At 33.2% G+C, this 26,054-nt stretch overlaps 1 protein-coding gene and 1 long non-coding RNA gene across 2 annotated transcripts in view; both read right to left on the reverse strand.

Moving 5' to 3' along the window:
- Window positions 1-592: 592 nt before the first annotated feature.
- LOC132744621 (uncharacterized) lies at window positions 593-3,006 on the reverse strand. Its single transcript, XR_009627728.1, has 3 exons — window positions 2,875-3,006; window positions 1,745-1,847; window positions 593-1,483 (listed from the first exon to the last, which is right to left on the reverse strand). It is a non-coding gene; the product is annotated as an uncharacterized LOC132744621 (long non-coding RNA).
- A 9,723-nt stretch (window positions 3,007-12,729) lies between these two features.
- The window catches only part of LOC132744622 (uncharacterized), a 64,297-nt gene continuing 50,972 nt past the window's right edge, over window positions 12,730-26,054 (reverse strand). Inside the window, exons 14-17 of the mRNA XM_060733379.1 lie at window positions 20,177-20,242; window positions 17,061-17,138; window positions 14,994-15,185; window positions 12,730-13,421 (exon numbers count right to left, since the gene is read on the reverse strand). Coding sequence (XP_060589362.1) covers window positions 12,730-13,421; window positions 14,994-15,185; window positions 17,061-17,138; window positions 20,177-20,242 — 1,028 coding nt within the window. The remainder of the gene's footprint in view (window positions 13,422-14,993; window positions 15,186-17,060; window positions 17,139-20,176; window positions 20,243-26,054) is intronic.

The raw sequence follows: 26,054 nt of genomic DNA on the forward strand, positions 1-26,054 counted from the left end.
TGAAAAAGTTTTTTCTGTGTCAGTGTGGCAATACCACGTGACATTGATGTCATTATCGGCATCATTTCCAAGACAAATATTGCTCGATTCGGAAAAGAAAATAGCCGTAAATATTTAATTTCTGTATCAATTTCTTTGGGATATGCACCAGTCTACGGGGAAAAATATAAGCTTTCCACAGAATATTGAATCTTTGTCAGTTTATAAGCCGTTTTATCAAACACTTTGCATAACCTTGGAAGTTGCTTGTATTAGAGCGGGCTTCAGTTGCAAGCTATTTCGTTTTCTGGCGTTATCTGGTCTACGCCATGAATGAAAAGTCAGGTTTACATCAACCGGGAGTACGGAAGGCAAAACTCTACCTAAATATGTTCATATTTTTATTATGAATGACATTAAATCTTACATTTTTCTACAATTGTCAATTCTGGCACCAGTTCCAAGTCGAAAAAAAGGACTACAGTTCAAAGCAGATTTTAGAATCCGTTTACAAACTGCAATTTAAGTACATTTTTCAATTCAAACTCTATATTTGATGTTTTACAAGTCACTTTCGTATGTTTCAGTTTAAGCGAAAGGAAGATCGCTGACCCAGCAAACAAAAGACGTTGTACCAACGTTGTACGGACGTTAGACCCTGACGTTGGGTAAACGTTGGCAGAAGGTTGGATTTGAAAGTTTTTTAGACGTCAGAAACCGACGTCTATACAACGTCATAAAATGACCATTATCCAACCTTTTCTGACCATAATCCAACCTTTTCTGACCATTATCTGACCATAATCCAACCTTTTCTGACCATTATTTGGACATAATCCAACCTTTTTCTGACCATAATCCAACCTTTTCTGACCATTATCTGACCATATGCCAACCTTATCTGACCAAATTTTCTGACCATGATTTAACCTCATTCAAAACTTTTGGAATATGATTTTTTTTTTCATTTTGAAGCTCTTTAATAGGGTTAATAAATAAGCATTCTTATGATTTTAGCAATTTATTTTATACTCGGAATCACAAGTACAAAACAAGTAATGTGGTACTATAACAAATGCAAGATTTACATAATATTTTTTGAAACTATTAAACTTGACGGTATGTACTTTAATAACGCTTCAATCATGTATTAATTAAGCATGTTTTAGAAATAAAATAAACAAAATCACTGACATTTTATATAGCAAACATCCATGCATGTGTTTTTTCTTATATCACCACTGAACTGATCACTCTGAGTTTGGGATTTTTCAATCATCTATCCAACTCACTGATTGTATATTTGTCTTTGTATTTTATAACTGAATCTAGATCTGAATGTTAAATGGAACACTATTCTGAATATTTTGTTATAACTATAAATAGCAATGTTCATTTATCTTCATTAGTATTCTAGCTTCTTTCGTCCTCCTACACTATGTCGATCTGGGGCATACTTTAAGCGTATCATTACCGTCTCCCACCTGAGATCTCATCACACTTTCTGAAATTAAAAAAAAAAAAAATAATCAGTTACAAGAGCAAGAAATAAATTACTTTTACATATTATAATTAAACAAAATTCTAACAAAACTCTCCAACTACTTAAAAAGATACTTATTATTTTTAATTTAGTTTAAACCATGTAGTTTCGTGTACCTACTGTATATATCTATTAATTTTGATAAAAAATGGCTACATGAATTTCATTATAAAATCAAGGGTAATAAGATCACTGTATTTTCTATAATATTTTGAAATATACCTGTCACAAAATCTTGGTAGGTTTTCATTTTTCTTTTCCTCTAAATATTTTCATCTTCCTCCTGAACTTTTGACACATGTTGAATTACCATAATTTTCACAATCTGAAAGACGAAATATAATCGTGTTAGAATTAAACTATGTGGTGGAAGGATGTTTGTCTAATACAATAGGCAAAATCCAATTACTATTAATCATAGTTAACTCATAAGCGCATGAAAAACTGATATAACAAATACCAAAATGAAATTAATTCTACTCCCGCAAAAATTGATATTGTTATTTTTTGTATTCAATGTACTTTGTACAAATGCTCATACAACATCAAAGAAATTCACATGTTACTGTCATTTTTATAGATATCATCTCTGCCCAGCATGATCTGGTCTGCTAAGTGTATATAGGACAGACTGGCTTAGTGTAAAAACATTTTATGATACGAGCATACAACTTGTTGATAAGCAGGCTAATTAACAAACTATTACTTTTATTGATTTATAACTATGATAATGTGTTTTCTGATTGATAATATGTTGTTTGATTACATTAATAAAAAGATAGCTAGTCAAATACAATGTGCTTTCAGATATATCTTACCAAAGTCGTATCATTTACATGTATCAAATGCCATGAATCATTATCATAATATAAGAAACACATGGTATGCTAACAGTATGGGTAAAGTACTTCAATTAACAACGAGTAGTTTAACAACTACACAGGTATCAAAATCAAACTGCGTCTGATACATGTGTAAATGACTGGCCCCTCATATAAGGGAAATTCATGTTGATAAGAAATAAGAGGAAATTTTATTTACCAGCATTTCAATAATAAGAGTCTTACGTACTGTATTTAACTTTTTATTGATTTCAATTGCTAGGATATTTCCTACCATTGATTGTGCATTTATTTGGCATGGCGATATAGTGTGGGAAAAATGATCCGATTATACAGACTGTTCTATAGCAAATGATAAAGTGTTCTTACGTGGAAACAAAAATATTTATCTCGCGAAATCACGTTACATTAAGTTTTACCAGTCAAACATTTCAATGATCAAATAACCATCGAATCCATGCAAACATGCGGTAAATTAGCATTGAAAAACAATATATAATGTTTGCCTACCTTTTTCTTTTGTTTGGAATATACAACTTTGTCTGTCAACCCGTCGTTTTTTTGTCCGCCAATACAATTGAATTTCAAATCCGATAAGTCGCAAATTCGAATTTACTAAATTATTTACCACTATAAAATGAAACCCTCAAAAATGATAGCAGCTTCATTGTAAATTATATAAACACTTCTTAGACTAATTTGAGGAGATAAGATATTATTTAAACGAAAATAGAGCAAATATATTTCATACTGATCTGCGACTATCCGTTTACAGAGCGCCACCTATCGAATATCGTACGTTAGCCACCCACGTGATACTGTTGTTTTGATGGAGAAAATAAATATATAATGTTCCCTTTCTAAACTTAAACTTTAAATTCTCGCTGTTTATGCTTTCATTTATATATATAATGGTTTCATAAATTAAATTCACCTATTGTCAGATTACCGACCAAAACCCGACGTCGAGTCGACGTCAAAATAAAACGTCTGTTAGACGTCGGGGATTCAACGTCGATTTGACGTTGTATGAAGGTCACCGACGTCGCGACCAAAATTCAACGTTGATCCAACGTTGGGTCAACGTCGGGTGTTTGCTGGGGATGTGTATTTATAGAAATTATGCAAAAAAAATGGGGTATAAAACTTTAAATCATCATAATGATTAATTTAGAAAATAAATAATAGTAATTTCTTATAATACACGTTTACAAACTGCAGATATAGTACATTTTCAATTTAAACTCTATATTTAATACTTTACAAGTCACTTTCGTATTTTTATATGCAAGTGAAAGGAAGAGTGCTGAACTTGTATATAGAAATTATGCAAATAAATGGCGATTAAATCATGATTATGGTTATTTATTATAATACATATAATAAGTTGCTAATAATATACGTATGCAAACAGCAATTTTACTGTAAAATTCTATTAAAACAGTACAATTCAAATTCTAAAAGTCACTTTCGCTCACTTTCATCAAAAATCTCACTTTCGTATTTTAGGCAAACCCTGATAAACTGACGAAGATTCAATATTCTGTGGAAAGCTTATATTTTTCCCCGAAGACTGGTGCATATCCCAAAGAAATTGGTACAGAAATAAAATATTTACGGCTATTTTCTTTTCCGAATCGAGCAACATTTGTCTTGGAAATGATGCCGAAAATGACGTCAATGTCACGTGGTATTGCCACACTGTGTAGCTTGTCCAGACAACTTCTCAGAAAATACTGCAATTTCATCTAAACTTTACTGGAATGATCAGTACCAAGTCCAGTTGTGCATAATATCGGCATTTTTTGGTTTAATGATTTTTGTAAGAGTTATGGCCCTTTTATAAATTCTATTTTTAAAGTTTGTCTAGACTACTCCTTTTATACCACTGAAGCAATTTCATTGAAACTTTACAAGATTGATCGGTAGCTCAAGTTACTTGCGCATGTTATTTCGGGTTGAATGATTTTTGGATGAGTTATGGCCCATGAATAAAAAAAAGTGTTTAAGTTTGTCCGTATTACATGTAACATCTCTTATACAACTACTGCAATTTCAATGAAACTTTGCAGGATTGATTGGTAGCTCAAGTGCTTGCACATATTAAACAGGTTTTTTGCTTGAATGATTATTGGCCAAGTTAATTATGTCCCATGAATAAAATAAGTGTTTTTGTATTGTCAGCTATATAGAAGCTTGTCTGGACTACTCCTCTGAAACTACTGGTGCAATTTCATCAAAACTTTACAGGAATGATCAATACCAAGTCTAGTTGTGCATATGATCGGCGTTTTTTGATTCAATGATTTTTGTTGGAGTAATGACCCTTGAATGGTTTTCACTTAAACGGACTACTCCTCTTATACTACTTATGCAATTTCAATGAAACTTTACAGGACTGATCAGTAGCTCAAGTACTTGTGCATATTACACAGGTTTTCTGGTTGAATGATTTTTTGCTGAGTTATGGCCCTTGAATAAAAAGCCCCTTTGCCCTGTTAATGATTTTTGTGTCTCCTGCTACACAGTAGCTGCAACATGCAATTGGCATCATGAGGCGACATATGTAATCACTGATCGCTCTTGTTATTATTTTCATTTACAAACTAGGATAAAAAAATATTTCTTATTAGGGTCTACTTGAAATTTATTTGGACTTTGAAAGACTTCAGTTCTTTCTATCTGGGACAACGTAAGATTGTTATACAAGCTGACTGCAAAAAGTTTTCAGTATAACTTTCATGGAATTTAATTTTTTAGACATTGTAATTTCCTTTCTCGTACTTTTACCATTCAATTCTAGTAAAGTTCGGTAGAACACTTTACTTCAGACCTCCCAGGCAGCCCTAAACATTGAACCAACCTCAACCTTCAACATTCAGGTCAGTTATATTTGCGGGCTGACTGATCGGTCACTATAATGCTATAAGGCCTTCCATTAGTGTTGAGTACTGTTTCTTATATAATATATACCATTTTTTAAATAACACCAAATAAATTTGGCTTGAACACATTGTATATTATTCCGTATATATATCATGAAGAACCAAGCACACAACAATAACAATGTATTTAAATCTTGGACTGTTAACTGTGAATATTTTTATTGCGTTTGTTCTTAATGGCGTATTCTTTGGCTTAAAAAAAGTTCAAAGTAACACATACCGCAATTATGACTTTGTACTTGAATTACCTTTTTATTGGGCAGTGTTAGCATGCTGATTATGTGTGTCTTTTTCTTTTCCCAGGCTTCTTTGAAAACAGTCTGAAGTTGTTATACATTTGTGCCGCGTCATGACAAAACCAACATAATGGGTTTGCTACCAGTATGGATCCAGACCAGCCAGCCTGCGCATCCGCGCAGTCTGATCAGGATCCATGCTGTTCGCTATCAGTTTCTCTATGTGCTATAGGGTTTGTAAGCGAATAGCATGGATCCTGATCAGACTGCGCAGGCTGGTCTGGATCCATGCTGGTCGCAAACCCATTACGTTGGTTTTCTCATGGCGCGGCTCATTTGTCTTACAAAAACTGATGGAATGTAGCCATCCTGACATAAATATTAGTAACCCTCGGCTTTCACTTTTGGCCTCACGTTTATCCTGTCAACATGTATGTATTCTAGGCTTAATGAGGGTTCATCAGCCCTTTCAGGCACTGAGAGTATGGACCTCGCACATGTTACCATTCATGTCCTGAAATGTTACTATCAACCAAAAGGTGACCTATAAATTTTGAATTGGAATTATCTACCCGAGGTAGTTTGACAGGCGGCATGTACAATATATATACTTCAGTAATATTTCTATAATACATTTGTTGGCAATGTTTGATTGTATACATGTGAATTAGGAATAAATAGCCCAGCTATTTAAGTGGTCATCTCTGGTTTGCGCTAAGATTATTTTTTGTCCGTTAGCCTTTATTAAAATGAAGATATCTTAAATAAACTTTGCATGAACTGTACAATCACTTGAACCAAGGTGAAGGCTCCGATGCCGGAAATAGCTAAAAGTGATGTCGATCTACTGTACTGCAATTTGATTCAAAAGTTCAAAAGATCTCTTTTTTTTTAGCTCTGGCGAACTGTATGTCTGTCTGCTTAATGAGAATCCATCCACTCTTAAAGTCACAAAAAGCAGCTTACTTGACGATACATGTATAAAGTCCAGCCAAGTTTCAAATGCCCAATGCATTTCCATGCACATACCAAGGGATGAAAGAGTGACTGACTCTAAGAAGGCTAGTTTGCATAAAAAAGCTGTAGAGCAAATTTGTATATACATATATACAAGTATGTATGACCAAGGTCTTTCAGGACAGTTGACCGTTACTGATGTTTGATCATGTGGACAATCAATTATACCAATAAAGGCTAATGGTTCATTTTTCTAAAATGCAAACGACAGAAAATAAAAACAAACAGCAAATTCAGTTTTTACTATGAATATATATTCAATTACATTAACAAATAAAATCTATCCTAAAAAAATTTAGAAAGACATTTTGTGGAATGGAATTTGTATATAATTATTATGCTCATAATAATAAGTCATTGTTCAATGATAAACATTACATGCTCACAATACAGACCTACTGTACAAAATCGGTGAGACAGTTAAAAGCAAAAGGCCTGTTTCAGCAGTCTAATTATTGAATTAGCCCTAAATGACCAGTTTAAGACTATATTTAACAATACAGCCATAAAAAAAATGTTGCTGAATATTTGAACCTGAAGCAGCAGTAAGTGTCTGCTGCCTTGAAAACATTATGAAAACTGAAGCGTGGTTCAGTTTGTCTGTCACATTTAAAAAAAATACATGTATATGAATACTGTCTATAATAAATTGTAAAACATTATGAATACTGAAGCGTTGTTCAGTTTGTCTGTTACCTTGTAAAACATTATGAATACTGAAGCATTGTTCAGTTTGTCTGTTGCCTTGTAAAAATTATGAATACAGAAGCATTGATTAGTTTGTCTTTTACCTTGTAAACATAATGAATAATGAACACAGGTCAGTAATATGAGTACTGAAGCATTGATCAGATTGTCTGTTGACTTGTAAAAAATTATGAATACTGAAGCGTTGTTCAGTTTGTCTACTACCTTGTAAAACATAATGAATAATGAACACTGATCAGTTTGTCTGTTGCCTTGTAAAACATACAATGAATACTGAAACACTGATAAAAATAGTCTGTCTGTCACCTTGTAAAAAATTAAGAATACTCAAGTGTTGCTCAGACTGTCTGTTGACTTGTAAAAGATTATGAATACTGAAGCATAGATCAGTTTGAATACCATAGTGTTTGGCACATGGTAAAATATTGACCAGATTTCAGATGTACAATAGTGTCATTTTTGTAATTTATAAATAATCAATCATATTTGTAAACATTGTGAATATTGAAGAGTAATCAGTTTGTTCGTTATATTCTCAAACATTGCCAGTACTGAATAGTTTTACTGTTTAATTTTTGTGTGTTTTAAAATGCACTGCTCTGCAACACTAAACTTATTAACTACTGAAATATTCAGATTATATGTAAACAATAATGTGTATATCATATTATTGTAAGGCACCACCAAATTCACTTGATTTAATGTGATATATAACCATAACGCTTTATATCAAATTATCACATATAAAATATGGCACTGTGTATACATATATAAATTTTTTAACAATAACATATTAATTCAATTGGAATCACACTTAAAATGATTTTGCATAGATAATAGTCTACTATTAATCAAATTTAAATCCAAAAAATCAACTTTTATGAAAAAGAACCAATGTTATTTGTTATTTCATGTATATAATAAGGAAACACAAATGCTTTAATTAAATAACAATGAGAGAAAAATAGCACCATTATTGCACCAATTACCAATGTTTTTATATTATATCAAATAAATAGAGTTGCATACTGTACATAAACATACAGTGACAAATCAATTGCCATGGGACACTTGCATACTTAAAACATAAACATTTAAGTAAACAGTAAAGAGATACTTATACATTAAAAGCTTAAAACATTTAAGTAAAACAGAATAAATCATTTCTTTAAATCTTTTTTTTTCAAAACGCTTTTATATACCTTTTCTATGATTTACCTTAAAACAGAACTACAGTTCATTATGGTCCTAATCTTGCTCACCTGGGTGACTGCTAATCTTGATCAAATAAATGTAATGGCAAAAAGTTAAAATCTACATCTAAACACAGTGACCTTGACCCAAATGACCTTAAACATCATCCAAAGGTAGAGGTCCATTTAAGATACCTGAATGCCAGTATTTCAACAACTTTGAACACTTTAAATTATTCAAACACTTAGCCCTGCAGTCTCTTATTAGAAGATTAAAAGTTTTGACAAATAAGCTGATGCCTCCTGAATTAAGATCAATTTTACTTGATTCTTAGTTGACCAAGCTTTGTCAACTAGACAATGTTTTATGCTCTAGATCTAGCAGTTTTGGAAAATATTTTTTTTGTGTGGACAATTTCACTTTCAAAATATATTTTTACTTTCTGTGACCAATGTACAGTTGATTCTGAGAATGTCATTTGAAACAAAAGTGAGAACATAAAAACTACAAGTAATTCAAAATTTGATCGTCAAGCTCCAGAAAGCAAAAAAACAACAAAAAAAACAAAACAAATATCATTTCAAATTAGGATATACTAATAATTTAATGTTTCATCAGATCAATAAATAATATTAATATCAACACAAGAGCGATCAGTAATCACATGTGTCGCCTCATGATGGCCAATTTCATGTTGGGACAAATTTTGTGACAGACGGACAGACAGACGGACAGTGCACAACTAGACTTGGTACTGATCATTCCTGTAAAGTTTGGATAAAATTGCACCAGTAGTTTATGAGGAGTAGTCCGGACAAGCTTTTGCGTATCTGGCAACACACAGAAAAAAAACACCTTTTTATCAAAGGGCCATAACTCGGCCAAAAATCATTCAACCGGAAAACCCGTGCAATATGCGCAAGGACTTGAGCTACAGATCAATCCTGTAAAGTTTCATTGAAATTGCATGAGTGGTATAAGAGAAGTAGTCCGGACAAACTTTAAAAATAAAAATTATTAAAGGGCCATAACTCTGACAAAAATCATTGAACCGGAAAATGCTGACAAAATGCACAACTAGACTTGGTACTGATCATTCCTGTAAAGTTTGGATGAAATTGCACCAGTAGTTTATGAGGAGTAGTCCGGACAAGCTTTTGTGTATCTGGCAACACACAGAAAAAGAAACCTTTTTATCAAAGGGCCATAACTCGGCCAAAAATCATTCAACCGGAAAACCCGTGCAATATGCGCAAGGACTTGAGCTACAGATCAATCCTGTAAAGTTTCATTGAAATTGCATTAGTGGTATAAGAGAAGTAGTCCGGACAAACTTTAAAATTAAAAATTATTAAAGGGCCATAACTCTGACAAAAATCATTGAACAGGAAAATGCTGACAATATGCACAACTACACTTGGTATTGATCATTTCTGTAAAGTTTGGATGAAATTGCACCAGTAGTTTATGAGGAGTAGTCCGGACAAGTTTTGTGAGGGACGGACGGACAGACAGACGACGGAGAAGTGATCCCTATATGTCGCCACTACTCCGTAGAGGCTACACAAAAAAATAAATATCACATGATTTTTTGGTCAATAAATAGTTTATTATACACATGATTCTTTTGGTTCAATAAACTTAACTCTTAACCTAATGGAACTGTAAGTGATTAGCGTCTGCTACCCAGTAAAGAACCAGTCTTGACTGCTCATTTATGATGTCTGACGACCAGGCTCTATACTGTTAGTAGCTAAATTTTTGTTTTTTGCTAATGAAATCCCTTATAATTTAAATGGACTGATCCAACTTCAAAGCTGGACAAGTCCATTACACAAATTCAGCAGGTTAAACTTAAGATACACAAGATCAACTTTTATACAAATGTAAACAGATTTTTACAATGTTGGGGAAAAAGATAAAATACTAACTAAACAATTTAACAAAATCTCTTTTTTTACCTCTTTATTTATCCCCCCACCCCACTTTTTTTGTGAGGAAAGGATTAAAATTGAAGAGTGATGCAGACAGCACCTCATTGTAGCAGTCTATTTTTCAGCTATTTAGAGATCATATGTGGAGAAAAAAATTCACTTTTAAAGGCTCATTAAGTCTAAAAAAAACACTACTGTATAACTTTTATTTTTTCAAATTTAAAGCTTTTTATTTTTAATGTTATGTTACAGTTTTTCAAAAAAATTTATCATTTGCGATAATACTTAGCCATATTTTGCTTTTGGCAATAACATTTATAGTGATTTAGTATTTTGTATTGAAGTCAAAATATAAGTTTGTTTACATTTCGCTTCCTTTATCACAAATTATATCACATTCAGGGCTATTTTCTTCATGTGACAAGAATCTTACAACATGGTATGACAACATTTTAAAGAAAATATTTGCCCTTTCCTACAGAAAATAATTTATTTCAGAGGCCTAATGTACCTTAAATTAAATCGAACACAATCTTTTAACATGTAAATAAAGGAGTTAATACAATAAAAAATGAATAATGTGATCAAAAAGCTATACTGAACAAATTAACATACCTACTTCCACAAATTATGTACACCTCATTCAAGTAAAAACCATTTATAAAATTTTAAAAATTAAAACTAAACATTTTTTAAACATTTTTTTTTTTAGAAACATTCATAGTTTTCTAAACCACACATAGGTTATTATAACATCAGATTTCATCCCTTAATAAAGAAAATGTATATATATGTATATGTAAATTGCAGTTTAAAATTGCAAGAAATTAAAGGAGCTCACTTACTCTATAGTATATAAAGAATACATCTAAAACAAATGCCAACAACATCACAACAACATAAACAACCATTAAAGTATATATTCAATAGTTATATAAAGGAATGCATAATTTGTAATGAAAAATTGAAATACAAATAATACAGTATTACTATTTTTGCTTTTTTATACACTCAAAATTGAAGAAAAAAAGTTCTTTAAACTGCAAAACATCAAATATGAATAAAAATGTAGTTTTCCTAGCATACATGATTTTATAACTGACAGAAAGTTATTTGAAAGCACTTTATCACAGACTATAAATAATCTCCAATTACAAGTATAATACCTTTTCAACAAATCTAATTATCCAAGTACTTACAACCATTTTCATCAAAATACAAAATGTGCAAATAATATTCAAAGTTTTCTTTTATGGGACAATAAAGTGTGTTAAAATATACCAAATTTTGTTCTTACTTATGGAACATATTTCTAAAACAAGAACCGGTTGAACCGGGTGATGCTCCCCGAATAAATTTTGAACACAAGTAAGTATACCTCTTGTAGTGTAAAAATGAACCAAGGCCAATAACTCCAAAATTAGGCAAGACAGAGTTATGGTTCTTTTGCACTGCACTTCTTCTTAAATGAGATCTATCTACCTACAAAGTTTCATGTTGATATCTCTTATAGTTCTAGAGTTATATCCCAGACAAATTTCAAAGTGTAAAAATGATTATATCCCGGACAAAGTTTAAAAATGAAAAAAGGGCAATAACTCCAAAATTAGGCAAGACAGAGTTATGTTCTTTGCAATGCACTTCTACTCAATATGATCTATCTACCTACAAAGTTTCATGTTGATATCTCTTGTTGTTTTTAAGTTATGTCCGGGACAAAAATGGCGGACGGACAAAGCGGCGACTGTATGCTCACCCTTAGGGGAACATAAAAACAGATGTCTTAGAATATTATAATTAACAATAAAGTGTAAAGCATTTACAATGAATGGAAAAGACAACTATCTGTCTTTATTATACCTCATGTAAACTTTTTACTATATAGCCTATTGTGTCCACTTTTTCATGCAACATTCCACTGGGGCGAGTAATCTATATATACTATAGAAAACTTTATGTTCCAGTTCTCTTCCAAGGCGGCAATCACTGATGAATGGCCCTCTGAGTAATAAAGCATACCAGAGAAAAATTACATTATTTACTCCTTGGATGTTATTTCAGTTCTCTGGTTGCTAATATGCACTATTACCATGAGAAACACATGTTATTTTTTATAACAGCATCTCTCAAATTTCCTGAAATAATGCATGAAAGAGTACCTGAAGCATTTGTCCATCAGAAAAGCTTCACAGTCACCATATGACCTTTACAGTGTCAAGAGTATCCAAACCTAACAAAGTAATTACATTTTACTGCAGTTTTTAATAGTACATGTACATGTATTATAAAATTTCAGCCAGGTACTATATGTATTGGGCCCTCTACTTGATGTTATGCTTCTCCACTGGCACCAAAAATATCCTCTGCCAAATTCCTATCTGTTTCTAGCATATCTTCATAAATATACCTCATCCATGTTCCATATTCAAACCTGTATTCACAAGGAAAACTTTCCTGGTCACCTTTTGACAACTTATAATAGAAATCTGGCATACCATTTGTTAGTATGCCAACCACTTGTACATTTTGAGCACGGTCCTGAGTGATAATTGGTGCCCCAGAAGCCCCATGCTCAAGGTAACAGGAAAATATAATCTTGTGTTGATCACCATAACCTTGATATCCATAGTCAAAATTTTCAGCATTTTCATTATTTCTATACAATCTTCCTTCACCTTGAAGCCATGCATGTGCAGATCTAATTTTCATACTGTCTGGTGTTATAACTTCGCAAGATGGGTCAACATGTTTCTTTAAATTATTATCTGGATTACCAAAACCTATAACAGTAACTTTCTGCGGGTTTCGGTAAATAGATTTGTCAAGCACCATTTTTCGAGGTATGCTAAGGACATCCTCAAATTTAAGGACAGCCACATCTAAATGCTCGTTAAAGTACACACAAGTTACTTTGGATACTTTCCTTGGCTTGTCAGTTATTAATTCATTAAAATTCACATACACACTATCAGATGTCAGTTGTGACCAATCGAAGTTGCCATTCTCATTTGGACCATTTCTATCTGAAACAAAAATACTTAAAAGAATAAAAGACAGTACACGTATAATGAATTTCAGACTCAATTTTTGTTATATGGATATAAGGCAAATGATAAAAAAAAACAAGGACTGCCACCGTCCTGACTGAAAATGTCAATCAGATATTATGAATTTTCATGTTGACATATCATTTTGATATAAAGATATGCTATAGACTAAAACTAAAACCTCCACTGTCTTGGCTAAGATATCCCTGCATGTTACTTTTTCAAAAAAGATTTTATGAAGTTTCATGTTGATACAAAATATTGCCTCAAAAACTATTCTCCCAACAAAGATTAAGTATGAACAAGATTGCATTTGTTTCTGAGCAGACACAACCACCACAATCTATATACGACAAAGTTTGAACGCCCAGAGTGACCTTGACCTTATTCGTAGAAACCTGAATCTTGTTCGCCACACACCATACATCTATGGTTATTTCATATATGAAAGAAAAATTAAAATCCTTTCATGCATGTTGAAGTTTCAGAGTGGACATTACCACCACCTTCTATAATTATATAACAAAAGAAATGACAAAGTTTGAACCCCCACAGTGACCTCTACCTGAGTCATAGAAACCAGAGTCTTGTTTGCTACACACCATACATCTATGGTTAATTCATATGTAAAAGAAAAATTAAAATCCTTTCATGCATACTGATGTTTCATAGCCCACATTACCACCACCTTCTTTATTTAAATAACATAAAAAATGACAAAGTTTGAACCCCCACAGTGACAAAAGAGAACGGACGGACAGAAGAACAGACGGACGGATAAGGGTAAATCTAAATGCCCCAACCTAAAGTGGGGGCACAAAAATCACAATACTTCTTATTAAAAAAAAAAAGTTGAGCTAAAAAGGGGGAGATAAATCAGCTTAAATAAATGACACAGATATGAGTGCTGTTCATTGATCATTATTTATGACCACAAATATATATATATATATGAAGTTTCAAGTTTGTATCTTTAATAGTTTCAGAGATATGCAAAACTTGCATGTTAAACTTAACCAAGAAAAAGGAGATTTTTTTATTACAAAAGGGAGCATAATTCAGTTAAAATACATGGCAGAGTAATGAATTTTGAGATATGACCTTCAATTATGACCCTTAGTACATGTGTAAAGTTTCAAGTAAATATCTTTCATAGTTCTTAAGACCTTTAACCAAATTTTCTAAGTTTCAAAGTGGCATAATTCTGCAAATATTGCGGGCAGAGTTTAGTCGTAGAAACCCAGTCCTTGGGTTCACAACAACACCATACATACTATAAGTTAAATTCAATATGTAAAAGAAAAATCTTACAAATCCTTTCATTGAATACTGAAAAGTTTCAGAGTGTACAAAACCACCCCTTTCTATATTTTTAAAAACATAAAAAATGACAAAGTTTGAACCTTGACCTTAAGTCGTTAGAAACCCAGACGACAGATGGTTCGATTTAAATATGCCACCCTTCAGGGGCATAAAAATTTTATGACATCTTATGAAATTTTAAAGACAAAAAAAGTTTTTACCTATTTTTGATAATGAAAAAACAACATGACAGGCTGTCATAGCATGATTTGTTCCAACTTTTGAATACTGTCCCAGCAATACCCTCTTCACAAATGAGGCATCCAACACTCTCTGCCTGAGAGTTCAATGCATTCAAAATTGTTGGAGTAAGTGTGTCATTATATGTTTTTTTTAGTTCACCTGTCTTTCCATTTCTTCGTTTCAAAGGTCTTTTCTCTAACAAAAAAAATACATACATGTATATAAAAAATGATAATATTGTTTCATATATCTAGTGTTTTTTTTAATGAACCAGCAAGTACATGACAAATTTAAAGCATTTCAAGGTCAGAGCAAGACACCTGTGAATGCAAGTTTGAGAATGCTGAAATAATATTTTAATTTGGGAAGAGTTTTTATTTGTATAAAATTTTTTTCAGAAAAACAATCTAAATTTGTGCAACCTCAGTGTGCTTGATATATGGGATATTCTCTATCAATGAACAAGATATGATTGTAAAACATGTATGATTCCTATTGGCAGCAATTAGTCATGTGATCAGGAATAAAATGACTGCCTTTTGACCTAGTGACAAAAAAATCAATAGGGGTTACCTACTGGTCATGAACAATCATCGTAACAAGTTCCTAGGCCTAAGCGTTCTATAGCTATAGAGTTGAAACCATTTTACCTACAAGGTCAATGTGACATTGATCTTTGACCCTTAACTCTAAAATCAATAGGGATCTATCTACTGGTCATGACAATCATCATACCAAGTTTGAAGTTCCTAGGCCAAATTGTTCTTTTAGTTATTGATCGGGAAACTGTTTTTACCTACATGGTCAATGTGACCTTGACCTTTGACACCTTGACCCAAAATCAATAGGGATCATTTACTGGTCATGAACAATCATCATACCAAGTTTGAAGTTCCTAGGCCAAAGTATTCTTTAGTTATTGAGCGGTAACCATTTGGTCTATGGACCGACGGCAAATATAGACCCCACTTCTTTGGGGTGGGGGTCATTACACAATATTGCTCTATCATTTTCAAGAGATACAAAGTTGATAAAAATTTCTGGTTCACATATTTGACCCTAACTGTGGCTTTTGACCTGAAAGTGGGGTCCTTCAGATGTAAACTAGAATATAATCTCCGCCATATTTTAACTCTAATGATGGGAATAGTGGCATGTAAATCCCAAAAGCATTCACAACTGTGATTTTTTTTTAAAATCCCAACAAGCAGTTAAAAACCACTTTTGAAAGCTGGAGAAAGCTCTCTACCTTCTGGTAAGCCTTTTTGTGCACCAAAGCGAAATGATTTGCAGACAAAAATTATGCTAAGCTAGGATTGGTATTGATCACTCCTTTTAAAGTTTCATCTAAAATCCCAAAGGAACCAGAAATTTATGAAAGCCTGTCAAGGTTTTCCTATTTTTAAGCTCAAGTGGCCATTTCGAGCAGCAAAGCGCAGAATGTGCCAGTGATATGCTCAATATGGGTGGTGCTGATCACTCCAGTGAAAGCTGTACAAAGTCTTTCTATTTTTAGATCTGGTGGCCATTTGTACAGCCAAGGAAAATGTGGCCCACAATAATGTCCAACTTGGGTTGGTGCTAATCTGCCAGCAGGGTTAACCTGGCCAGAACTAGTGTTAACATTTTTAAAGAGCTATAATTTTTTAGGTTGTTACAGATAAATTTCAAAAGAGACAAGTAGTGATACTATAACAACCATTAACCCGCTGATTTTTTCTTATGGAACAGTCCATTATCAATTTTTGGGAAAATAAGATGAAATTTTTACGTTGGTCAGCGAGCAGTATAGAGCAAGGTCAGCCTACACATCCTGCATGATTATTTAAACCATCTTGATAAAAGACATAATAGAATCTTAAAAATTTCATTTTTTTTCATAAATAGATTTCCCTTTCTGTTACCAAAGCGACAAGATTTTTTTTAAAGGTGAGTTCATACTAGTTAAACTATTACAATTGATTTAATGTTGAGCAAGTTGTGCGAATCCAGAAATGTGTCACTATTAATGAAATCTATCATGACTTTAATGAATCTCTTTACAGAAGAACTTATATATGTGTTACAAACCTGAGTAAACTCCTGCACCAGCCTCTGTATCTTGAAGTGGCACCTGTTCCCCTACACCTTTGATATTTTGATTTATATCTGAAAGATGAAAGTTGTTATACGCTTTATACCATGTGAAAGAATTAAAATATATTTTGAATCACAATTCAAAAGGGTAGAAACTATAATTATTATGCTTTCTTGCCCCCTGTCATAAAAATTCTGATAACTCTTATGTTACCGGGTTCATCAAAATGTCACAGTTTATTTTTTGACAACCTTTTTTATATGACAACATCTATCACAGAAGAAACAAGAACGTGTTTGTTAAACACAGGTGCCCCAAGCTCAGATTTTTGTCAGTAACAATTTTTAAACAAGAGGGCCATGATGGCCCTGAGTCAGTGTTGGAAATTATCAATTGTCAATATTTCCATATATTAAATTTGAGCATATATATTGAGAATATATCTTTAAACTATAATTTGAAGAAATGCCATGACCTGGGGCATTTAAGCTTTAGCTAAAATGTGGCCTATCAAATTAATATGAGCAAACTTGATACAAGTCCCTCACCAGAAACAACTGCTTTTCAATTTTGCAAATTATCCATTTTCAATATTTCCTAAAATTAAATTTGAGCATAGAATAAGTATAATTTGAAGAAATGCCATTTTTGTTTGTTTGTTTTTTTGTTTTGGGTTTTAAGTCACATTGACACAGTATAGGTCATATCGCGACGTTCCAGCTTTACTGGTGGAGGAAGACCTCAGGTGCCCTTCCGTGCATTGTTTCAGGCACAAACTGGCACCTGAGTAGAAGCACCGACATTCCGTAAGCTAGCTGGATAGCTTCCTCACATGAAAGAATCCAAAGTCCCTGTCGGGATTTGAACCCACAACGGTGAGGGGCAAGTGGTTTGAAGTCAACGACCTTAACCACTCGGCCACGGACGCGTTGAAGAAATGCCTTGACCTTGGGCATTTAAGCTTTAGCTTAAATGAGGCCAATCAAATTAATATAAGCAAAGACTACCTAAGAATGCTACAGACAAAGTTTGGTGATCATCCATCAATTATTTCAATAGGAGATGATGTTTAAAGGTTTTTATATTTTTTGCTTTAGATGCCCCTAAAAGGGGCCAATAAAAATTAATATGAACAAATTTCTTAAAAGACTACCTAAGAATGCTACAAAGAAAATTTGATGATCATCCATCCATTAGTTCTATAGCAGTAGACGTTTAAAGGTATTTCTATTTTTAGCTTTAGCGAGGGGCCTTTCAAACTAATATGAACAAATTTGATAAAAGACTACCTAAAAATGCTACAGACAAGGTTTGGTGGTCATCCATCAATTATTTCAGTAGGAAATGATGTTCAACATTGTTTCTATTTCTAGCTTTAGTGGCCCCTAAAAGGGGCCAATCAAATTAATATAAGCAAACTTGATGAAAGACTACCCAAAAATGCTACAGACAAAATTTGGTGATCATCAATTAGTTCTGTAAAAGAAGATTTTTAAATATATTTCTATTTTTAGCTTTAGCAGCCCCTAAAAGGGGCCAATCAAATTAATATGAACAAACTTAGTAAAAGACACCCCAAGAATGCTGCAGACAAAGTTTGGTGATCATCAATTAGTTCTGTAGAAGAAGACGTTTAAAGGTTTTTCTATTTTTAGCTTTAGTGGCCCCTAAAACGGGCCAAACAAATTTATATGAGCAAATTGGATAAAAGACTCCCAAGAATGCTGCAGACAAAGTTTGGTGATCATCCATCAATTAGTTCTGTAGAAGAAGATGTCTAAAGGTTTTTCTTTTTTTAGCTCTATAGACCCCTAAAAGGGGCCAGTCAAATTAATATGAGCAAACTTGATAAAAGATTACCCAAGAATGCTACAGACAAAGTTTGGTGATCATCCAACAATTATTTCTGTAGTAGAAGATGATTAAAGGTTTTTCTATTTTTAGCTCTGTTGACCCCTTAAAGGGGCCAATGAAAATGACATGAGCAAATTTAAATGTGACTGTCACAAGGATGCTACAGACCAAATTTGAGGTAAATCTGCCCAGCAGATTCAGGGAAGAAGACAATTGTTGACGCCTGACACCGGAGTATCGGCCCCTTTGATACTGATAGCTCACCCTGAACCTTCTGTTCTGGTGAGCTAAAAATGGTTTACCCATTTCCTTAGTTTTGGAAAGAAAAATTGCCAAAATATTGAAAACACAGTTGTGTAACTATACAACTTGACAGTAATGGTGTTTTGCAATTGTGAAAAATATAAGTCGGGAAGACATTGCTATGACTTGTGTTGAAGTTGAAAATATTCAACAATAAAACTTTATCAAATATGATATACAAGTTATGGAGTGGACACGAAATGTAGACTTTTAAACTTTTGAACTTTAAGTGTGACCTTGACCAACCCAATTATTGCGCTCTACACATCATCTCATGATGGTCATCACTTGTACCAAGTTATTTCAAAAAATCTTCAGCGGTTTAAAAGTAATGGAGTGGACACATAATGAAGACTTTTTAACACTTGACCTTTAAATGTGACCTTGACCTTGGGGGTAGCAATTCAATTTTCACACTCTGCATATCGTCTCATAATGGTGATCACTTGTGCCAAGTTATTTCAATACTTTTGCAGCGGTTCAAAAGTTATAGAGCAGACACAAAATGTACGTTTTGATACTTGACTTGTGTGACCTTGACGGTAGCAACCAAATTATTGTGCTCTGCACATAGTCTCATAATGGTGATCACTTGTGCCAAGTTACTTCAAAATATATTCAGCAGTTCAAAAGTTATAGAGCAGACCCGAATTGCAGATTTTTAGTATTTGACCTTTAAGAGTGACCTTGACCTTGGGGGTAGCAACACAATTATTGTGCTCTGCACATAGTCACATAATGGTGATCACTTGTGCCAAGTTATTTCAATATTTTTTTCAAAAGTTTAAAAGTCATGGAGGGGACAGAAAGTGTTGCGGACACACAGACGGAGGCCATTTCTATAATCTCCTTCACGCTATGCCAAAAGGGATTAAAAATCATCAGTCCATAAATAAAGCCTCCATAAGCAAATGCATCTCTTAACAGAATAACTTAAATAAGTGTTACAAACCGGAGTTAACTTCTGTATCTTGAAGTGGCACCTGTTCCTCTTCAACTTTGATATGTCTATTTTTATCTGAAAGATGAAAATTGTTAAAACATTTTATTACTTGAAAAACAAGGATGTGTTTGATGAACACAAATGCCCTGGGCAATAACAATTTTTCAAAAAATATTTACCTATTCACTCAGTTATGGACAGAAAAATCGCCAATGTGCCATCTGTCAATGTAGGTAAATACTTTTTGAGCTATGTGAGACACAAATTAAAAATTTTCACTAAGTCAAGGGCAATAACTCTTGACAAAACAGAAAAAACTCACAAGAGAAACCCTAGGTGCACAACTTCATATGCTGGGCAACATTCCTATAAAGTTTCATGACTCTGGGTCACATACTTCTTGAGCTACATGTGACACAAGTTAAAAATTGCAAACTTTCACTAAGTCAAGGGCAATAACTCTACAAATACTAAAAAAATCAACACAAAAATACCCAGGTGCACAACTTCACATGCTGATTAACATTCCTGTAAAGTTTCATGACCCTAGGTAAAATACTTTTTGAGCTAAGTGTGACACAGGTTGAAAATTGCAAAATTTTACCAAGTCAAGGGCTTATTCTGACAAAACAGAATAAATCCACAAGCAAAACCCCAGGTGCACAACTTCACATGCTGACCAACATTCCTGTACAGTTTCATGATCTAGGTCAAATATTTTTTGAGCTATGTGCGACACAAGTTGAAAATTGCAAATTTTCAATAAGTCAAGAGCAATAACTCTACAAATACTAAACAAGAGGACCATGATGGCCCTGAAGTCGTTTACCTATTTATTTGAATAAACTTGGTAGACACCCATTTGAAGATGTTTCATGATAAATATCTAAGCTCTAGCTCTAAGATTTTTTTTAAAGTTTTTGCTATACACATATAAGGAAAATCACTGACCCCCGGGGCGGAGCCAATTTTATCCCAATGGCTTTTATTTGAACAAACTTGGTAGACACACACTAGAAGATGTTTCATGCTTAATAATTATGAGGAGATGTCGTTCAAAGTAAAAGTTTATGGCCAGACGGACGACGGACGAAAAGTGATTACAATAGCTTACCATGTCACTTTGTTACAGGTAAGCTAAAAATCCACACGAAAATACCCAGGTACACAACTACACATGCTGAGCAACATGATTCCAGGTCAAATACTTTTTGAGCTACGTTCGACACAAAATGAGAACAGACGGACAATCTCAAAGTTTGGTACTTGGGTGGCTACCCTTTTGTTCTCTCTATTATTCTTTTAGCCACTTAAGAGAAAATGTAGCCACATAAGAGCTTACTGAATGAATAGCATCAAAGGAAAATTACTATTACCTATTGTTCCTATAGCCACCAAAGTATCTATATGTTTGTACAGACATACCAACATTAGATATTTAAGAGGCAAATAAGTTCATTAACTACACCTGGACATAAGTCCATAAGCTCATATAAACAAACAAGAGCCACCGCCGGGCGGGGCAACGCTCGACTTTTTATTTTTCTAAAAGCAAACAAAGAAATGTTTGAACACATTTTAACGTTTCCTTTTTATAAATTTAATCAGTCTGTCTTGTCACATTAGTTTTTTCAAAGTATGAATCCTTTCCACATATATCTGCATGTGTATTACAGAAGAAAACAAGAACGTGTTTGTTAAACACAAATGCCCCCGGCTCAGATTCTTGTCAGTAGCAATATTTCAAAAAATGTTTACCCATTCACTCAGTTATGGACAGAAAAATTGCCAAAAAATTGTAAACACAAGTTATATAGCTTGACAAAGTCATGGCATTTTGTAATTGTGAAAAATATAAGTTGCCAAGTCATTGCTCTGACTTGTGAAGTTGAAAAATATTCAACTTCATGCAAGTTATCTTCCTACCAAATATGAAATACATCTGTCATTAAATAAAGGCTGTATGGGCAAAAGTGTAAAAATCTATTTTGAGCACTGGTGACCTTGACCAAACTGACCCCTAACTCTATCCAAAAGAAGAATACCATGTAAGTTATCTTCCTACCAAATATGAAATACCTCTGTCAATAAATAAAGGCTGTATGGGCAAAAGTGTAAAATCTATTTTTAGCACTGGTGACCTTGACCCAACTGACCACTAACTCCATCAAAGTTTATGTTTCTATCAATTATAAATAACATCTGTCTATAGAATAAGGTCAATACCTCTGTAAAAATGTAAAAATCTATTTTTAACATTGGTGACCTTGACATTGGTAACATTAACCTTGACCCAAATGACCCCTTACTACACCCAAAGGAGGACCTCCCTTGACATGTTTGTATTAAACTAAGACATCAACTAAAAAATAAAGGCTGTATGTGCAAAAATGTTAATATTTATTTTTTAAACCAGTGACCTTGACCTTGACCCTAGAGACCGCTTACTCCACAAAAAATTAGAGGACCATCAAAGGTATCCACCTACTAAATATGAAAGATATCATTAAAGAAATTAAGCAATTAGGAGAACTTTAAGATAAATCCAACTTGCCCAAATAGGTTAACCAGACCAGGCCCTATTTTCAAAGTGTAAAAAGGGAAATAACTAGGAAATATGGATGACACAGTTATATAACTTGGCAATATCATGTACTTTGTATTGTTAAGTAAGTGTGGAAATTATAAAGCCATTAGTATAGATAGAACTTAAGATATTTCCAACTTGCCGTTTTAGGTTAACCATTATTCATTTTCTAAGTGCTGAAAAGGGCAATAACTTGGTAAATATGAAAGCCAGAGTTATGTAACTTGCCCAGGTCATGTACTTTGTATTGATTAGTAAGTATGTAAACTTAGAAGCCATTGGTACAGGTAGAACTTAAGAAAAATCCAACTTCCTAGGTTAACCTCGTACGGACAGACGGATGGACGGTTCAATTACTATATGCCCGGGGGCATAAAAAAAGTATATATATATATATATATATATATATATATATATATATATATAACACACGCATTATATACAAGCATTATATATACGCAATATATATATATATATATATATATATATATATATATATACATGTATATACACCAATAAATATATATGGTCATTTACTGACAAATCAGTGTAAATTCAGTAATTTAACCTTCAAGGTCAAGGTCATAAAGAGCCCAAGTCAATTTGAATTTGATAAACATGAAATTCTTGTCCTTAACCCTTTCACTGCCATAAGGACGGCATATGCCCTCCCTATTATTTTCGGTGTATTTGCGATATGGACGGCTTTAGCCGTTTCTATAAAAATAATAATAATAATCATAATAATGAATATATAGATAATTATACCATCAACAATAATTATTATTATACTAGCAGATTTGGAAATATATATAATTATTATAATACTAATAACAAATAATAATAATTATATTAATATTATAATATAGTAATTTCTTAGAAAACCCTCTGGCAAATAGGTGATCAATAAATAAACAACCATCTGGCAGGGTTAAGAATGTTCTGTTGTAATAAAAAGTCAATCCGTTCAATAATAGCAAAGTTACAGCCAGTTACAGCCAAAAAATGAAAATTTTAACAAGAACTGTTGGAGGACAGTAACGCTCGACTATTCGAAAAGTTGTCACAAGGGTGTTTCATTGAGTATAATAATGCTTACCTATATGAATACATAAAATTGTCCGAAAAGGTACAAACCCTTCAGTAGTTATGGAGATACCGTCTAACAAGCAAATTTTACCTAGAATATCTAAGTCAAAAAAGGGGCATAATTATGCAAAAAAGCAAATCAGAGTTATGGGACTTGTGCCATTCATCTAAGATAATCACAGAAAACAAGTGTGTGAAGTTTCAATCCATTCCCTTCAGTAGTTATGGAGATACCAGCTTACACACAAAACTTAACCAAGAATTTCTAAGTTGAAAAAGGGGCATAATTATATAAAAAGCAAATCAGAGTTATGGGACTTGTGCCAATCATCTTAGATAATCACAGGGAACAAGTGTGTGAAGTTTCAATCCATTCCCTTCAGTAGTTATGGAGATACCAGCTTACACGCAAAAACTTAACCAAGAATTTCTAAGTCGAAAAAGGGGCATAATTATGTAAAAAAGCAAATCAGAGTTATGGGACTTGTGCCAATCATCTTAGATAATCACAGGGAACAAGTGTGTGAAGTTTCAATCCATTCCCTTCAGTAGTTATGGAGATACCAGCTTACACGCAAAAACTTAACCAAGAATTTCTAAGTCGAAAAAGGGGCATAATTATGTAAAAAAGCAAATCAGAGTTATGGGACTTGTGCCAATCATCTAAGATAATCACAGGGAACAAGTGTGTGAAGTTTCAATCCATTCCCTTCAGTAGTTATGGAGATACCAGCTTACATGCAAAAACTTAACCACAGGGACGCCGACGCCGACAAATGGGTGACTGCATTAGCTCGATTATTCTGCGAATAGTCGAGCTAATAATTTGACCTTCAAAGTCAACCTCATTTATGAGTGAAGATCAAGGTCTGACTGGTTATTTTTAAGGGATATTCTTGAAGATAATCATGTTCAAGTTTGAAGACAATCCATTCAAAAATAACAAAGTTACAGCCAATAATAGCCAAAAACAAGATTGCATTTGTGAACAAGAACTGTCGGAGGACAGTAACGCTCAACTATTCGAAAATTTGTCACAAGGGTGTTTCATTGAGTATAATAATGCTTACCTATATGAATACATAAAATTGTCCGAAAAGGTACAAACTCTTCAAGTTTCAATACATTCCCTTCAGTAGTTATGGAGAGACAAGCTTACATGCAAAAACTTTACCAAGAATTCATGAGTCGAAAAAGGGGCATAATTATGCAAAAAAAGCAAATCAGAGTTATGGGACTTGTACCAATCATCTTAGATAATCACAGAGACCAAGTGTGTGAAGTTTCAATCCATTCCCTTCAGTAGTTATGGAGATACCAGCTTACATGCAAAAACTTAACCAAGAATTTCTAAGTCGAAAAAGGGGCATAATTATGTAAAAAGGCAAATCAGAGTTATGGCACTTGTGCCAATCATCTTAGATAATCACAGAGAACAAGTGTGTGAAGTTTCAATCCATTCCCTTCAGTAGTTATGGAGATACCAGCTTACATGCAAAAACTTAACCAAGAATTTCTAAGTCGAAAAAGGGGCATAATTATGTAAAAAAGCAAATCAGAGTTATGGGACTTGTGGCAATTATCTTAGATAATCACAGAGAACAAGTGTGTGAAGTTTCAATCCATTCCCTTCAGTAGTTATGGAGATACCAGCTTACACGCAAAAACTTAACCAAGAATTTCTAAGTCGAAAAAGGGGCATAATTATGTAAAATAGCAAATCAGAGTTATGGGACTTGTGCCAATCATCTTAGATAATCACAGAGAACAAGTGTGTGAAGTTTCAATCAATTCCCTTCAGTAGTTATGGAGATAACAGCTTACATACAAAAACTTAACCAAGAATTTCTAAGTCGAAAAAGGGGCATAATTATGAAAAAAAGCAAATCAGAGTTATGGGACTTGTGCCAATCATCTTAGATAATCACAGAGAACAAGTGTGTGAAGTTTCAATCCATTCCCTTCAGTAGTTATGGAGATACCAGCTTACATACAAAAACTTAACCAAGAATTTCTAAGTCGAAAAAGGGGCATAATTATAAAAAAAAGCAAATCAGAGTTATGGGACTTGTGCCAATCATCTTAGATAATCACAGAGAACAAGTGTGTGAAGTTTCAATCCATTCCCTTCAGTAGTTATGGAGATACCAGCTTACATACAAAAACTTAACCAAGAATTTCTAAGTCGAAAAAGGGGCATAATTATGAAAA

This window comes from Ruditapes philippinarum, unplaced genomic scaffold, assembly GCF_026571515.1.
Source record: "Ruditapes philippinarum isolate M1 unplaced genomic scaffold, ASM2657151v2 ctg1587_1_1_1_1, whole genome shotgun sequence".
In the NCBI taxonomy this organism is placed as follows: Eukaryota; Metazoa; Mollusca; class Bivalvia; order Venerida; family Veneridae; genus Ruditapes; species Ruditapes philippinarum.